The sequence below is a fragment of the Erythrolamprus reginae genome, chromosome 1, assembly GCF_031021105.1.
Source record: "Erythrolamprus reginae isolate rEryReg1 chromosome 1, rEryReg1.hap1, whole genome shotgun sequence".
Lineage (NCBI taxonomy): Eukaryota > Metazoa > Chordata > Lepidosauria > Squamata > Dipsadidae > Erythrolamprus > Erythrolamprus reginae.
In genome coordinates this window covers 18,356,843-18,374,601 of record NC_091950.1, presented here as the reverse complement: position 1 = coordinate 18,374,601, position 17,759 = coordinate 18,356,843, and the positions used below count along the sequence as shown (strand labels likewise).

The 17,759-nt window shown below is 43.4% G+C and overlaps 1 protein-coding gene across 5 annotated transcripts in view; it reads left to right on the top strand.

Moving 5' to 3' along the window:
- SUGP2 (SURP and G-patch domain containing 2) overlaps positions 1-17,759 on the top strand; it is a 62,008-nt gene that overhangs the window by 29,980 nt on the left and 14,269 nt on the right. For 2 of the 5 annotated variants that reach the window (XM_070746076.1, XM_070746067.1), the window contains exons 6-9: positions 72-183; positions 3,442-3,920; positions 11,671-11,735; positions 15,357-15,493. In XM_070746076.1, coding sequence (XP_070602177.1) covers positions 72-183; positions 3,442-3,920; positions 11,671-11,735; positions 15,357-15,493 — 793 coding nt within the window. Of the gene's footprint in view, positions 1-71; positions 184-3,441; positions 3,921-6,558; positions 6,678-11,670; positions 11,736-15,353; positions 15,494-17,759 lie in introns of those variants that run through there. The other 3 variants (XM_070746057.1, XM_070746048.1, XM_070746084.1) reach the window with 2 other exon arrangements.

Here is a 17,759-nt window from a genome sequence, read left to right as displayed (position 1 = left end):
TTGAAATAAATACATAAATAAAAATGTACATGTAACACTTTCCTGATTGGTTTCTTTATCTTGCCTTTCAGTGGACCCTAAAGTCATGGTAACCGCTCAGAAGCTGGCTGAATTTGTTGCTGAGGTTGGGCCGGAAATCGAGCAGTTCAGCATTGATAACATTGCCGATAATCCAGACCTGGCGTGAGTTCTTTGTTGTTTATTCCTTCCCTCCCCCCCCCCAGTCTTGCTTGTCACGAAGGCAGGGCGAGGCTCCGCCCACCCGTATGCCGCCATTTATTTATTTATTTAGATAGTTAATTAGTTAGTTAGTTAGTTAGTTAGTGGTATTTATATGCCGCCCAACTCCAGAAGGATGCTGTGTGGCTTACAATAATCACAACAAATGAAAACAGTATAGAAATATAACAACAATAAAAGCAGCTAATGGGAAAACAAAATTGGATAAAATTCTATTTGGCCCAGATGAAAACCTGATTAAAAATTTTTTTTATAGTTACTTGTTGTCCATTGAGTTAGAATTTGAACAAGTCAAAGGAACAATGATAAAATGGATGAAGAATATAGGATATACACTAGATATAGATAGGTGGTAGCAACTATGGGAGAGAAACTATGAAATGACAATGTCAACAGCATTTAAAGAAAATGTGTATAAGATGTTTTATAGATTGCACATGTCGCCAGAGAGGTTAGCAAAAATGTTAAAGAATAAGTCGATGAAATGTTGGAAATGCAACCAGGTACCGGGCTCTTTTTATCATATGTGGTGGACTTGCACGGAAGCTCAAAAATACTGGAGAGAAATTCAACATTGGATACAGAAGATATTGAAAAGGACTATTGAATTAAAACCTGAGATATTTCTTCTGGACATCTTACCAGATAATTTTAATAAAGAAGAAGCATACCTAATTGTACACATTGTGACAGCAGCTAGAATAGTATATGCACAAAATTGGAAATTGAATAAGATATCAAATGAAAGAGAAATAGTTTATAAGATTTTAGATTGTGCTGAAATGAATGGATTTACTTTTAAACTTAAGGATAAAGATTTTGAGTATTATAAAATTTGAGGAAAGTCTTTTGAATGGATGGAAATTAAAGTAAAGTAAATAGTTAAAATTTAAAAAATATTTTTGAAGTGATATATGAGAGATTAGCTGGGTAAAGACCCAGATGACAAAAAAAGGAAATGGTGGTAGCACTAGATAACAATATAACACAGATTGAAGATGTTTAATTAAATAATGGCTAATGTGTTTTGCTATATATTTCAAATGTTGGAGCTAGGGAATTTTATGATGTTAGCAGATATGGAAATTTCATATATAGACGAATAGACATTGAAATATTAGTTTTTGATTGCTATTAATGTTTTCACATTAAGTTAGTTTAAAGACTGGAGAAATGAGGATAAGATTGCTTAAATGGAAAATAAAATTTACGATGCTTCTTAAAATGTTTTATATTATTTGAGAAGGAAATGGTATATATTGTGATTCTTAGGCATTAATGTTGTGTTTTTTATCTATGTATGTTTTATTGTATGGTGGAGAAAAATAAAAAAAATTATACCCTACTCCCCCAAAAAACAGCTAGTGGCATTTAAAATACATAAATAGCCCAAAAATCTGTGCATACACTCAATCATTCCTAGTCCCAAGCCTGCTGGAAAATCCAGGTTTTAATGGCTTTCTGGAATACCGGTAGATTGGGGATCGTACAGATCTCTGTAGCCAATTGATTCCACAGGGTCAGAGCCGCCACAGAGAAGGCCCTTCCCCGCAGCCCCGCCAACCGACATTGTTTGGCGGATGGGACCCGGAGAAGGCCAGCCCTGTGGGCTCTTATTGGCCGTTGAGAGGTAAGAGGCAGAAGGTGGTCCCGTAAGTAGTCTGGCTCTGAGCCACATAGGGCTTTACAGGTGATAACCAACACCTTGAATTGCATCCGGAGACCGATTTGGGTTCTTTTACACTCTGTGCACAATCTTTGCGCACTCAGAGGGTAAAAGAATCCAAATGGCAATGTCCGGGCAGATGGGCGGGGCCTCACCCTGCCTTTGCGATTGGCTCTTCAATGACCGACAGGCACGAGCGAACCGAGAGCATTCCACCCCTGCTACTGTCTCATTTTTCAGACTGGGAGGGGGGAAATGAGGTGGAAAACAAGTCGTTTGCCTAGAATCACTTCTTATTTGATCAACCTAGAGGTGGAATTTAATTTGCTGATCAGTCGTATTGCTGCCACAGTATAGCAACAAGCATTGAGACTTGTATACTGCTTCGCAGTGCTTTGCAGTGCTTTGCAGCCCTGTCTAAGCAGTTTACAGAGTCAGCCTATCTGCCCCCAACAATCTGGGCCCCCTTTTTACCAACCTCAGAAGGATGGAAGGCTGAGTCAAGCTTGAGCCGGTCAAGATTGAACTTCTGGCAGTGGGCAGAGTTAGCCTGCAACACTGCATCCTAAGCACTGTGCCACCGTTGCTTCCTATCTGCCAGACAAAAGTAATAAGTACCAATTCGCTCTGATGTGAGGGCACCCATTTTTAAAAGGTCTGGTCATAATTCACTCGAGGGAGAGGGCTCTAACGATTCTTTGCAACGCTGGTCAGTTTGGTGTAGACAGAGCAAGAGTTTGCAGTAGACCCATTTTGCTGAAATTTGCCGGCATGGTTCTCACCCCATCTGCGGGCTGCAGATTGGAATCGAGGGCCTCCTATACCTGCAAAGTGCAGATTCAGCACGTTTGATCAAGCCTAACTTACCGTTCTTTTAGGACAGGAGTAGGGAACATTGGCTCTTCTATGACATGTGGACTTCAACTCCCAGAATTCCTGAACTTTCCCCATTTTCCAGAAACAGAGAATTGGAAAGAGTCACTTACTGAATTTTGTCTCACACAAGAACAAGGGGACACAATCTGAAGTTAGTTGGGGGAAAGATCAAAAGCAACATGAGAAAATATTATTTGACTGAAAGAGTAGTAGATCCTTGGAACAAACTTCCAGCAGACGTGGTAGATAAATCCACAGTAACTGAATTGAAACATGCCTGGGATCAACATATATCCATCCTAAGATAAAATACAGGAAATAGTATAAGGGCAGACTAGATGGACCATGAGGTCTTTTTCTGCCGTCAGACTTCTATGTTTCTATGTTTCTAACTAGCGTGATTGGATCAGGAATTCTGGGAGTTGAAGTCCACAAGTCAAAGAAGAGCCAACATCCCTGTTTTAGGAAGAAAATTCTATGAGGAAGAAGGTTGCTTTGTCTGCCTTCTTCTCCCTCCCTGTTCGTTCCATTTTTCTTGGAGGAAAAGAGGAATGAACTTGTAATAACAAATAAGATCGTTCTAAATTGACATCTTAATTCCAGCCTTGACATGATTTGATTGGGATGTTTGATGGTATAACCCACCCCACCCATCCCAGATTTCTGCAGGATCCAGAGTGCCCGGCCTTCAAGTTTTATCGCATGAAAGTCCACGAATTATGCCCCTCTATCAGCTTCAGTGGTGAGCAGGAACCTGGTGAAAGGTCCAAACCAAAGGAAAGCGAATGGGGAAACCTGGAGGAGGAGGAGGAAGAAGAAGAGGAAGAGGAAGAAGAGGAGGAGGAGGAGGAAGAAGCTTCCCAAGCTGAAGAGGGAGATGAAGAGGAGGAAGCTACAGAGCCAGCCGAGGGGTCGGAAGAAGCCATGTTGGAAGAGGGGGCGATGAACGCGGAGCATTCAAAGATGGCTGAAGACGGAGAACAGTCCAGCAGCACAGCCGCAAGTGGCCTTTCAGAGCCGTCGGCACAGGGGCCCCCGCACAGCATCCCCTTTCGGCGCAAGAGAATCAGTAGCAAATCCCTGAAAGTGGGCTTGATCCCAGCATCCAAGAGAGTGTGTCTCATAGATGAACCCAAAGGTGAGCTGGGAAAGTGTTTTGTTTGCTGCTGCTACTGCTGGGTTTTAGCCTCTTTGACCTTGTTCCCATATGGTGCCAAACTTTGTAAGTGTGATGAGGCCCTTGGTGGTTTCGGAGTTCGGTTCATACAGACTTGTCATTATCCAGCTGGAGTTATTACTGGGAACCTTGACACTAGCTAAATAACAGGGTTTGGATGTGTGTGTTATTTTATTTATTTTTATTTATTAGATTTCTATGCTGCCCTTCTCCTGAGACTTACAACAGAGCAAATACAAAACATGCAGGGAATCTAACATTTAAAATACTAAAAAACCTCAATCTAAAATCAGGTGCGCAAATCTAGCAAGAGTCGTATTCTAAAACAATTCAATTCATTTAAGAAAACCAATCCTCCACGTTTCATCCAAACATACATTGCTAATTCAATCATAGGGCGGGATAGATGTTAAAATTCAGTGACCCGAAGCCTGTCGGCAGAGGTGCGTTTTTAAGGCTTTATGGAAGGCATTGCCCCCACCCTCCTTGCCTTTCGTAAACTTCTTAAGACCCACCTCTGCCGTCAGGCATGGGGGGATTGAGACATCTTCCCCAGGCCTATATAATTTGTGTATGGTATGTTGTGTGTATGTTTTTTAATTAAGGGTTTTTTCAATTCAATTCAATTTATTAGATTTGTATGCCGCCCCTCTCCGAAGACTCGGGGCGGCTCACAACGGTAATAAAAACAGTATAACAATGGAACAAATCTAATAATAAAATATATAAAAACCTCAACAATTAAAAACCATACAGCACATACACATCAAACATGAAATATAATAAGCCTGGGGGAGATGTCTTAGTTCCCCCATGCCTGGCGATATAGGTGGGTCTTAAGTAACTTGCGAAAGACAAGGAGGGTGGGGGCCGTTCTAATCTCCGGGGGAAGTTGATTCCAGAGGGCCGGGGCCGCCACAGAGAAGGCTCTTCCCCTGGGGCCTGCCAAACGACATTGTTTGGTCGACAGGACCTGGAGAAGGCCAACTCTGTGGGACCTTATCGGCCGCTGGGATTAGTTTTTAAATATTAGATTTGTATTTTACATTGTGTTATACTATTGCTGTGAGCCGCCCTGAGTCTACGGAGAGGGGCGGCATACAAATTTAATAAATAGTAATAATAATAATAATAATTACGAATCTCTGGGGTGGGGGGAGTTGGTTGCTAGCATCAACGTTACCTACTTGGGTAATGAAACGTCTGACAAAAAACCCAGCTCAGAGTCCACCAAGGACCGCTCAACCCTGAGCTGCAAATATTTTCTTATACTGGTGCCTTGCGAATGGTTTGAGGCTTCGGCCCACTGTCTAAACCAGGGTCGGCAACGTGCGGCTCTAGAATCGCCTGCGGCTCTTTGGGCCCTCTCCAGCGGATCCCTGTTGGATGATCCCACCAGTGGGTGGTTTCCAGGACAGGCAAGGATGAGGGGGAGGGGAAGGGGGAGAAGCCAGCTGACAGGGAGCCACAGCAGGGCAATAAAAGACCTTCATTTATCTGGGAACCTGAAATGACTCTTGATTTAAATCATATGGTGAAAACCACCCAAAGAAGAAGAAAGAATAACATCAGGGGAAAGAAATCCACCCCAACCCTGGCCTTTTTTTGGAAATGGTTCCATTCAAGAGGGAGAGAGAGGGAGAAAGAAAGAGAGGGAGAGAGAAATGAAAAAGAGGGAGAAATAAGAGAGAGATGAGAGGGAGGGAAAAAGAAAGATGCCAGAGAGAGAGAGACCTGTTTAAAAGAAAATACCTGGAGCCACAAAACATGGGTAGGCGTGGCTGGAGGCGTCATGTGACTGGGTGGGAGTGAGTGATATTGAGTTGGCTACGCCCACCCAGGCTTTGTGGCTCCCGGTATTTTCTTTTCTGTGGGAAACTGCTCCAAATTTATTTATTTATTTATTTATTTATTTATTTTGTCCAATACACAATGAGGGTTTTAGTGGGTATATATATCTATATAGACATAGTAAAATACATGATGAAGGTTATAGAGGAGATACTCATAGTAAAATATATCTAAGAAAGAATAGAAAAGAAGATATAGTAATAGAACATATCAATGAAAGAATAGAAGAAGAGATATAGGAATAGAAGAAAGGAATAGGAGATATAGGAGAGCAATAGGACAGGGGACGGAAGGCACTCTAGTGCACTTGTACTTGCTCCTTACTGACCTCTTAGGAATCTGGATAGGTCAACCGTAGATAATCTAAGGGTAAAGTGTTGGGGGTTTGGGATGATGCTCTGAGTGTTTAAGGTTGCAGATCTCTGGTCTAAACGTATCAACCAATTCTGTGGCTTACTCAGGGTGTAAACCCACTTTCTTTTAATTCGTGAGCTAAATACGTTCCAGTTTCGTTGCAAACGTCCCAGTCTGTGCTATGTTAGGCAGAAGAGTGAGGAAAAACCTTGAAATTCTTACGGAATGCCTAATTATGACATGGGTGTGAGAGGCAGGTAATGTGTACAGCGAGGTTTCTAACAGAGATACGACTTGTTTTGTTTATTCGCTTGTTTGGTTCTGCAGTAAAATGTGCCCTTCTCCCCAAACCTCAGGGCTTATAAAACATTATTTTTCCACATATTTCTTGCAGGGCTGCCTTTAGCCTCCGTCTCTCTTGCTGAAGATCAGACAGGTGTCAGAAGTGTTGGAAAACAGCTAGCAAATGGTGCAGTTAATTGCAGTTGGCAGTTCTAACGGGTTTTGTGCTATATTCAGACGGGTTTTGCACAACACAGTTAATTGAAGAAACTCATGATGTGGGGGGGGTCAACACAATCCATTCAATTCACTCAATTGTCCAAATAAGCTGGACTTGCAAAACTAGCGAAGGGGAGAAAAACACGTTTAAATGCTACATTTATAAAGTAGTCGTGTAAATGTAGCCATTAAGCCGATCTGCTAATATTCATATATGTATCCAGCCTTATTTGAGAGTATGTGTTGCCTATGAGTCTTCACTATATTGATTTGTGATGATTGCAAAACCTTAGCAGACTTAGCACCAGGGCGCCCACCTTGAAGGGTCCTCGGTTGTTGGTCTCTGAGCTTGGTTAAACTAAGCTAAATAGCTAAACAGTGTCGGCTGGCGGGTCCGTGGGGCAGGGCCTTCTCTGGCTGCTCCGTCTCACCCTACTGGCCCTCCAAAAAGCTGTAAATGCCTGGCTTTTCCAGCAGGCCTGGGGTCGTTGATCAGATGGCACACCGTCGGGATTCGGCCATTAAGATATGCACAGGGGGTGTTTTTGCTACCGTTTTAATTGTCTTAACTCCTGGTTTTAAACTGTTTTAAATCGTTTTAGGGGGTATTATATTGCATTTTATGCGTATTTGGCTGTGAGACACCCAGAGTCCTTTGGGAGTTGGGTGGCATATAAGTCCAAATGAATAAAGAAAGAAATTGGTTGTTTCCTTGCAGGCATTTCACTACCCAAACTAGGTAACTTGCTAGTGATGTATTCTAGTTGTAGGAGATGACTGGGCTGAGCCCAAGGGAGGGGGGGTCAAAAGTGTCATCGGTCATGAGGCCCTTCGCACCTAGAAGCGGTCTAAATTCAACCCACCTTGAATTTCTTGCTGTTCTCCTGCTAATTTGCCTTGGCTGTTAGTAGATCAGATTCTTGTAGATACAATACAGTGTTCCCTCGATTTTCGCAGGGGATGCGTTCCGAGACCGCCCGCGAAAGTTGAATTTCCGCGAAGTAGAGATGCGGAAGTAAATACACCATTTTTGGCTATGAACAGTGTCACAAGCCTTCCCTTAACACTTTAAACCCCCAAATTACCATTTCCCATTCCCTTAACAACCATTTACTCACCATTATTACTGGTGTTCACCATTGAATAAGACACTTAGTAATCCTGATATTTATAAACATAATTATTTATTAACAATAATTTTTTTTTTGTTATTTATTTGCAAAAATTATTAGTTTGGCGATGATGTATGACATCATCGGGCGGGAAAAACCGTGGTATAGAAAAAAATCCACGAAATATTTTTTAATAAATATTATTTGAAAAACCGTGGTATAGGCTATTCGCAAAGTTCGAACCCGCGAAAATCAAGGGAACGCTGTACATCGTTAAACACATTTGGGCTGCCTGGATTTCCTGATTTCCCCTAGTAGTTTTGGGTAATGAAACTCCTGCGAGAAAACAGCCACGCTCTGAGACCACCAAGGACCCTTCATTGCAACCCTGAACTACAAATACAGGCAGTCCTCGACTTAACAACAGTTCGTTTAGGGACCGTCCAGAATTTACAGCAGCACTTTTAAAAAAACCGACTTATGATCGTTTTTCACACTTACAAAAAGTTGTTACAGCATCCTCGTGGCCACGTGATCAAAATTCAGGCGCTTTGGCAGCTGCCTCATATTTATGACGGCTGCAGGGTCCCGGGGTTACGTGATCCCATTTTGGCGATCTTCTGACAAGCACAAGTCAGCGGGGAATCCAGATCTATTAACCGTTGTGTTATATGTTAGTAACAGCAGTGATCCCCTTTGCAACGGTGACAAGAAGAGTCGTAAAATGGGGCTCACGGAACAAACGTAGCAGCAGAAATGTTGGGCTCCAATGCGGTTCTAAGTCAAGGACTACCTGTATTCTGCTTTATTGGATAGTCCAGGGGTAGGCAAAGTTGGCTCTTCTGTGATTTGTGGACTTCAACTCCCAGAATTCCTGAGCCAATCACGCTAGCTCGGGAATTCTGGGACTTGAAGTCCCCATGTCATAGAAGAGCCAATTTTGCCTATTCCTGTTGGATACGGCCACCTGTTGCGTATGGCAGTGTTTCCCAACCTTGGCCACTTGAAGGTATTTGGACTTCAACTCCCAGAATTCCCCAGCCAGCATTCGCTGGCTGGGGAATTCTGGGAGTTAAAGTCCAAATACCTTCAAGTGGCCAAGGTTGGGAAACACTGGCGGATGGCCACCTCAGACTAATCCGTGCTGCCCTTTCTGATCATGTTGCCCCAAGATGGAAAACAGATCTAGTACGTCAGTGGTGTCAAACTCAAAGCTTAGATCTTCTCCGTGGGGCCATCCTGGAAACAGCAAAGGACTGGACCCCCCCCCCACCCGTGCCTCTGCCAGCGAAAATGGTGCTTGCGGGGGGGAACATGTGTATGCGTGCCCCCTCCTGCCCCAAGCTGTGTTTTCACTGGCAGAGGGCTATCGAAACAAACCAGAAACATAACAAAAGGAGAAATGTTTCTCCTTTTGCATTTGGGCATCCAAGAAAGGAGAGGGAAGGATAAAGGGAAAGAGGAAAGACGAAGATGGGAAAGAGCAAGGAGGGAAAGAGGGGAAGAAAGATGAAAGGGAAAATGGAAGAAGGAAGGAAGGAAAAGGAAAGAAGGTTATAATGACAGTGAGGAAAGGTCTGAGGGAAGTCCTGCCTTAGCACCTGGCCACCACAGGTGCCTCCAACACAAATGATATTGAGCTAGCCACACTTACCCTGGCTATGCCCACTCTGCCCCCCCCCCGCCCCCAATATCAAGCATAACCCTGATGCGGCCTTCCATGAAATCCAGTTTGACATCTTTGTATTAAGTGATCTCCCCAAGGTGTTAGGAACTAAAGCTTCTATTCTGGAGCCTTGGAGCATATTTTTAGAATCTGACCAATCAGGCGTTTACAGTGGGGGGGGCGCGTCCCTCTGACCTTCCTGCCAATCAGCTTCAAGCTCTGTTGGGAGAATTGGCGCTAGATTTATGGCTGGGGGTCACCACAACATGAGGAACTGTATTAAGGCATTAGAAAGGTTGAGAACGACTTGTGTTAGGCTCTCAGCTGAGTTAAAATTTCTGGTGGCTGTGGCCGCCAATTTTTCTGGGTCGATTGAACTCCACCGCCACCACCTCAGCCAACTGACTGAGGAGTCCTTTGCAGGGATGCCACTTTGCGGCCCGGCTCAGTTACCTCATCCGCAGGGTAGCGCTGCCAACAGAGTCCTATAGGTAACCACGGCAACCTCCCCCTCCCCTCCCCTGTCTAAAGAATGCAGGTGTCGGCTGGTGTCAATTATGAAAACCCGAGTGAGCAGATTTCCAAGACAGGAACTTTCCCCTTCCTCCTGGTTTCCATCCTCTTTCCAGGGTTCTTGAAAGCAGAATTATATTTCAGTTACAAAAAACAGGATAATAATAATAATAATTAATAATAATAATAATAATAATAATAATAATAAATTATTAAATAAATAAATAATACTCTAAATAATAATTTAGATTATTTTTAATATTAGATTTGTTTACATTGTCTTTTTTATTGTTGTTAGCCACCCCGAGTCTACGGAGAGGGGCGGCATACAATCAAATAAATAAATAAATAAAATAATTTATTAGATTTGTATTCCGCCCCTCTCCGGGGAATCGGAGTGGCTTCTCCATGACATTGTAAATTGAGACCGATCCAGTGCTTCAGTACTTCCTATTGCAGTGATGGCAATTTTTTTTCCCCTCTGTGTTGAAAGTGGTTACGTGCACGCTATCGCGCCTGCATGAGTGCCCACACCCATAACTTAGTGCCTGGGAAAGGCGAAAATTATCTCCTCTGTCCCCCCCCCAAGAGGCCTTCTGGAGGCCCAAAACAGCCTGTTTCCCAAATTCTGGTGGTCCCGGTGAGCCCGTTTTTCAGCCTCCTCAGGATCCAGAGGCTTCCCAGGACCTGGGGAGGGCAAAAACATCCTCCCACATTTACACAGAGGCCCTCCGGAAGCCGAAAACACACTCCCAGAGCCTCTGTGTGAACCAAAAATCAGCTGTCTGTTGCTCACATGCGGGACTTCATACTGTGCTCAGTTCTGGAGAGCTCACCTACAAAAAGTTGTTGATAAAATTGAACGGGTCCAAAGACGGGCTACAAAAATGGTGGAAGGTCTTAAGCATAAAACGTATCAGGAAAGACTTAATGAACTCAATCTGTATAGTCTGGAGGACAGAAGGAAAAGGGGGGACATGATCGAAACATTTAAATAGGTTGAAGGGTTAAATAAGGTTCAGGAGGGAAGTGTTTTAATAGGAAAGTGAGCACAAGAACAAGGGGACACAATCTGAGGTTAGTTGGGGGAAAGATCGGAAGCAACGTGGGAAAATATTTTACTGAAAGAGTAGTAGATGCTTGGGACAAACTTCCAGCAGACGTGGTTAGTAAATCCACAGTAACTGCCTGGGGTAAACATATATCCATCCTAAGATAAAACACAGGAAAGAGTACAAGGGCAGAGTAGATGGACCAGGAGGTCTTTTTCTGCCCTCAATCTTCTATGTTTCTATGTGCTGGAGCTAAGCCAGGGCAACGGCTTGCGTGCCCGCAGATATGGCTCTGCATGCCACTTGTGGCACCCGTGCCATAGGTTCACCATCACTGACCCATTGTTAATCTAATATACCATTGGTCTTCAAACTTGGCAACTTTAAGTCTTGTGGACTTCAACTCCCAGAATTCTCCAGCCAGCTATTGCCAAGTTTGGGGACCCCTGTAATATCCCTTGTTTGGAAGCCATCCGCCTCTGATGCTGGAGACCAAGAAAAACCTTTTATCATAGGTCTGCCTGGGCTTCCTGAAATCATCTCTCTGGGCGCAGCAGGACTGATCTATATGGATTCCTGTTTGTAAAGCCCCAAAGTGCAATTTACGTAACGGTATTTGTTTTGACGTAGGACTGATTTGGCCTCTTACTTTTGCTTTTCAGTACATGATCCGGTGCGTATCTCTTACGACCGACCTCGTGGATATTCTTCATATAAAAACAAGAAGGTGAGGCAAACATAATTCTCTTTTAAGACTGGGATGTTTATATCAGTGTTTTTCAACCAGTGTGCCACGAGACATGTTCAGGTGTGCTTGCGAAGCTCAGCTTCCGAAATGGGAAGCTGAGCGTCCTCCTTCCCGTGGCTTCCTTCTTCGTGGCTTCTTTTTCACGCCTTCCTTCTTCATGCCTTCATTTTCATGCCTTCCTTCTTTGCGGCAGGTGAGCTTGGAGCCCGGCGGGAGGGCACCAACAGCAGCAGCAACGTGCAATAGCCGGGGAGCGGCTGCTGCAAGCGAGAGCTCCAGGGCGGAGGCACTGGTAGCACCCCGCCCAGCTGGAGCTTCCCTGGCAGGGGCGGCGACAAATAACCTTTGGGGCCTGGCGGGAGGGCGCCGGCAGCAGGAGGGCGCCGGCAGCAGGAGGGCGCCGGCAGCAGCGGCACCAGGCAGTAGCCGGGGGACAGCAGCTGCGAGCGGGAGCTCCAGGGCATAGGCACGGTGGCGGCTGGACGTGTTGCTGGACGTCGTACGTGCTGGCGCTGCGGGGCTGACACTGGCCTGCTGGCTGGGCCGGGACCGAGGTGTCAGCCCCACGCCCATGCCAGGCGCAACGCCAGCAGGTACGGCATCCAGCAACATATGCAGCCGCTGCTGTCAGGGCTCCCGCTCGCAGTCGACCACTCTGCCACCACCCCTGGCTACTGCCCGATGCCGCTGTTGCCGGCGTGGTGTACGAGAGAGAAAGAGAAAGAAAGAAAGAGATAGCAAGAGAGAGAGAGAAAGAGAGAGAGATAGCAAGAGATACAGAGAGAGAGAAAGAAAGAAAGGGGGGGAGGGAGAGGGAAAGAGCAAAAAAGAGGAAGGAAGGAAGAGAAAGAAAGAGGGATGGAGAGAGAGGGAAAGAAAGGAAGGAAGGAAGAGAGAGAAAGAGGGAGGGAGAGAGAAATAAAGTGAAAGGGAGGAAGAGAGGGTTTTTTGTCCAAATTCCCCCCCCCCCCCCCAATGTTCCCCAGGATTTTGTAAATGTGAATAATGTGCCGTGGCTCAAAAAAGGTTGGGAAACACTGGTTTATATCACAACTTTTCTCCCAAGTAAAGCAAAACAGAATATGACCTAAAGATTGGTGGAGGAGAATTCTTTGTAATTTTTGTTCCTATTCTTGTTACCTGTGCTTGTATTTAAGTTCAACTGTCTATACAGTTCCCATATTGGATCACAAATTAGAATTTGCATGCTGGAATTTCTTCTTCATACAAGTAGTACAGGGATGAAATTCAGCAGGTTCTGACAGGTTCTGGAGAACCGGTAACGGAAATTTTGAGCAGTTTGGAGAACTGGCAAATACTTTCTTTCCCTGGCCCCAGATTGGGATGGAAATGGAGATTTTGCAATGTCCTTTTCCCAGGAGTGGGGGAGGAATTTGGATTTTGCAGTATCCTTCCCCTGCCACGCCCACAGAACCGGTACATAGTTTATTGTGTGTTTACATATGTTATATATACAGTGTTCCCTCAATTTTCGCGGAGGATGCATTCCGAGACCGCCCACGAAAGACAATTTTCCGCGAAGTAGAGATGCGGAAATAAATACACCATTTTTGGCTATGGACAGTATCACAAGCCTTCCCTTAACACTTTAAACCGCTAAATTACCATTTCCCATTCCCTTAACAACCATTTACTCACCATTATTACTGGTACTCACCATTGAATAAGACACTTAGTGATCCTGATATTTATAAACATAATTATTTATTAAAAAATAATTATTTTTTTGTTATTTATTTGCAAAAATTATTAGTTTGGCGATGACGTATGATGTCATCGGGCGGGATAAACCGTGGTATAGGGAAAAAAACGTGAAGTATTTTGTAATTAATATTTTTTGAAAAACTGTGGTATAGGCTATTTGCGAAGTTCGAACCCGCGAAAATCGAGGGAACACTGTATATACACAAAATGACAAAATATTCTATTTCCTTCAAGTCGTTGAGTTTTGCAGAAGTAAATTCTCTGAACTCTAAAACCAAGGTTCATCTTGATCAGTCTAGAGGCAGTGGTCCATTCCTTATTCTTCATTCAGTTTCAGAATTGGTCAATTTTGTACATCCCTACATTGTTCTTAAGATTTTTTTTTTTTTTAGAAGATTAAAAAATGAAGAATGGCTGGAATTTTGGAGCTTTGTTTCTAAATATGCCCCCTAAAATAGACAGAAAATCTAGAATTTGTGTATAGGTCATCCTCGATTTATGAGCGTAATTGAGCCTGGAATTACAGTTGCGAGTCATGCTGGTCGTTAGAGATCACCACGTGATGTTTACGACATTTTTTCTGGTGGCCACTAAGTGAATCATTACAGTTAAGTGAATCCATTGTCTGCAATAGGGGTTTTTTGTGGCTGTGGCTTTTTTTGCCGGACATCAAAAGTAAACACTGGTTTCCAGCAAAAAACATTGTAAATCATGGTAACAGGACCTCACGTCCTTGCAAGTGACTACAGACGCAGCCCTGTTGCTAAGCACCAAATATGTGATCACATGACCTTGAGGGATGGGCCACCAAAACTTTGAATCCAGGTCATAAATAGCCCTGGAGAGATCAGTTGTAAATTTGAATGGTCGCTAAGTGACTGGTCGTAAGTTGGGGAGTATCTCTACGATGAGTTTCTAAGGAGTCTAAAGGGAAAGGATATAAAGCACTCCGCAGTCTGCATTGGTTGCCGATCAGTTTCCGGTCACAATTCAAAGTGTTGGTCATCACCTATAAAGCCCTTCATGGCACCGGACCAGAGTATCTACGAGACCGCCTTCTGCCGCACGAATCCCAGCAACCGGTTATGTCCCACAGAATTGGTCTCCTCCGGGTCCCGTCAACTAAACAATGTCGTTTGGCGGGACCCAGAGGAAGAGCCTTCTCTGTGGCGGCTCCGACCCTCTGGAATCAGCTCCCTCCAGAGATTAGAACTGCCCCCACCCTCCTTGCCTTTCGTAAACTCCTTAAAACCCATCTCTGTCGTCAGGCTTGGGGGAACTGAAACATCTCCCCTTCCTATGTAATTTTCTGTGTATGATATGACTGTATGTATGCTTTTTATATATTGGGGTTTCTTGTTTTTTAGACTTTTTAAATGTATTATTGTTATTTTAGAGTCTAACTATTAGATTTGTCATTATATATTGTTTTTATTAATGCTGTAAGCCGCCCTGAATCTACGGAGAGGGGCGGCATACAAATCTAATAAATAATAATAATAATAATAATAATAATAATAATAATAATAATAATAAAGCAGAGGTCTGCAAACTTGGTAACTTTAAGAATTGTTGACTTAGCCCCCTAGAATTCTGGGAGGTGAAGTCCACAAGTCTTAAAGTTGGCAAGTTTGCCGACCCCTGATATAAGCAGAGCATCATCGCAGATTTATCTTTAGGTAAGTTTATATTTTAGGATGGACCACATCCACTGGTGGCCCATTTGGTGAATATGTTAAAGATCACATTTTGTCTCACCATCTGTCATACAGTTTTAAAATGTCCCAATTTCCCCCTCACTGAAACATGTCTGCTTGTGGGTCTGTTTAACATCTCCATATTAAATTGAATCTTATTTGTATTTGTCCATAGCAGAAAACAAAGGACTTGACATTCTATAACAAGAGACTCAATGAGAAGAACATTGGCTTCCAAATACTTCAAAAAATGGGTTGGCAAGAAGGGCGTGGCCTCGGGTTACATGGCAAAGGCATCCAGGATCCTGTCGATGTGTATGTATAAAGAGGGCAAGAGAAGCCTTTACGCATTCATGCCTTTGGATTTGACTCTTTTCCAAATGTCCAGTTTCCACTTATTCCTTAGTATTCATATATTTTTCAGAGTATAAGACGCACCTAGATTTTAAAGGTGAAAAGCAAGGAAAAAAGTATTCTGAACCAAATTGTGTAGTAATATACAGTGGTACCTCATGATACGAACCCCTCGTCTTATGAACAACCCAAGATACGAACCCGGGGTTCAGAAAATTTTTGCCTCTTCTTACGAACTTTTTTCTTCTTACGAACCCGCCGCCGCCAAGAAGCCCCGCCACCCGGCTGTCGCTTTTTGAAACAGCCGGGGGGCTTCCCAGCATCCTCCTGAACCCGAACCCCAAACCTGAACTTCCAGGTTCAGCGTTCGGGAGGCCGCCGAGAAGGCCCCCAGCTGTTTTAAAAGGTGACAGCCGGGCGGCGGGGCTTCCCAGCGGCCTCCCGAACCTGAACTTTTGCCGAACCCGGAAGTTTGGGTTTGGCGTTTGGGTTCAGGAGGACGCTGGGAAGCACCCCCGGCTGTTTCAAAAGGTGACAGCTGGGTGGCGGCGTTTTTTGGCGGGGTTTTTTTTTTTTTTTCGTTGCACGGATTAATAGATTTTACATTGTTTCCTATGGGAAACAATGTTTCATCTTACGAACTTTTCGTCTTACAAACCTCCCCCTGGAACCAATTAGATTCGTAAGACGAGGTATTACTGTATTATTTAATAAAATGCCAGTGTAGCAGAAATATTTTTTAAAAACATCTACACTTTTTACAGACTTCAAACTTGACAGCTTTTAAGACTTGGGGAACTCCCAGAATTCCTCCTCCAGTCATGCTAGCTCAGGAATGGGAGTTGAAGTCCACGAGTCTTAAACTTGCCAAGTTTGAAAACCCTTGCACCTCTAACCCAGCGGTCTTCAAACTTGACTGCTGTAAGACTAGTGGACTTCAACTCCCAGAATTCCTCTTCCAATCATGCATGATGGGTAATTAGAAGGCAAAAACAGTCCCATTTTTGTGAAAAACAAGCCGTTTTTCACCCAGGGTTTTTTTGTTTGCAAAAACGAGGACATTTTTGCCTTTCTCCAATCCCCAGGAGTTCTCTGCAGGCTTTCCAGACCCTCTGTCCAAAAACAGAAAGCAGGGGTGTTGCTTCAGGACAGCAAAAATGGCTTCATTCCGTATATAAGATGCACCGACATTTCCACCCTCTTTTAGGGGGGGAAAGGATGCGTCTTATACTCAGAAAAATACAGTAAATTTCAAGTTTTTACATTTGTAAATTAATTAGTAAATTAAATAGCTTTTGTAACTCAAGATGAAACAAATTCCAAGAAGCTTCTTTGGAGTTTCTCTCCCAAACTCAGGATAAAGGGAATTTTGATTGTCTTAATTAAATTTCCACCCACAAATAGTGCAAGTAACTGATTTTTTTGTTTTAAGAATTATCCCCTTATCCAATTTTTCTATGATTAGTGATAAGATTGCACCAAATATGGAATACCACCCTTCTATTTGAGTAGCCTAGTGCAAAAAAGGAAAACAAATTTTAATTTTGCATCCCTGTTGTTCTATACAGTATAACATCCAGAATGTTCCAAAGGGATTGATTTATTTCAGCTCAGAAAACGTATTTATTTACTTGCTTACTTACTTATTTACTTACAACAGTTATATCACTTCCCATCTGATGTACTCTAGGTGGCTGTAACAACGTTTAAACTATAAAACCCAACACGTTAAAACAACGACAAAAATGTTCATTTTGTGTGTGTAGAAAGATAGGCTAGAGGCTATTTTGCCTGAATCACAGCTCTTTGAATGTAGAATAAGATTGCTTATTTACTTAGTTCTTTATTTTAAATATTTGCACATGGCTCCAACCATAGGAGGAAATTTTTAAAAACCCATATCCTGCTAAAGAGGTGCTCTGTGGATCCCTGCTCTCAAGGTTTCCTGGGGGCTGGGACTTTGCAGCAAGCCCTCCTACTTGATCTTGCCGAATGAACAGAGTTTACGTAGAAAAGCTAGACCTGTTCAGGTTCTTATTCATGTAACCTTCTACCACTTGGTGCCCTTAGCAGACTTCCCCTAGATGAGGTGTCTCCAACCTTGGCAACTTTAAGACTTGTAGACTTAAAATCCCAGAATTCCTCAACCTGCTTTGCTGGGAGTTGAAAGTCCACAAGTCTTAAAGTTGCCAAGGTTGGAGACCCTTGTCTTAGATCAGTATTTCCC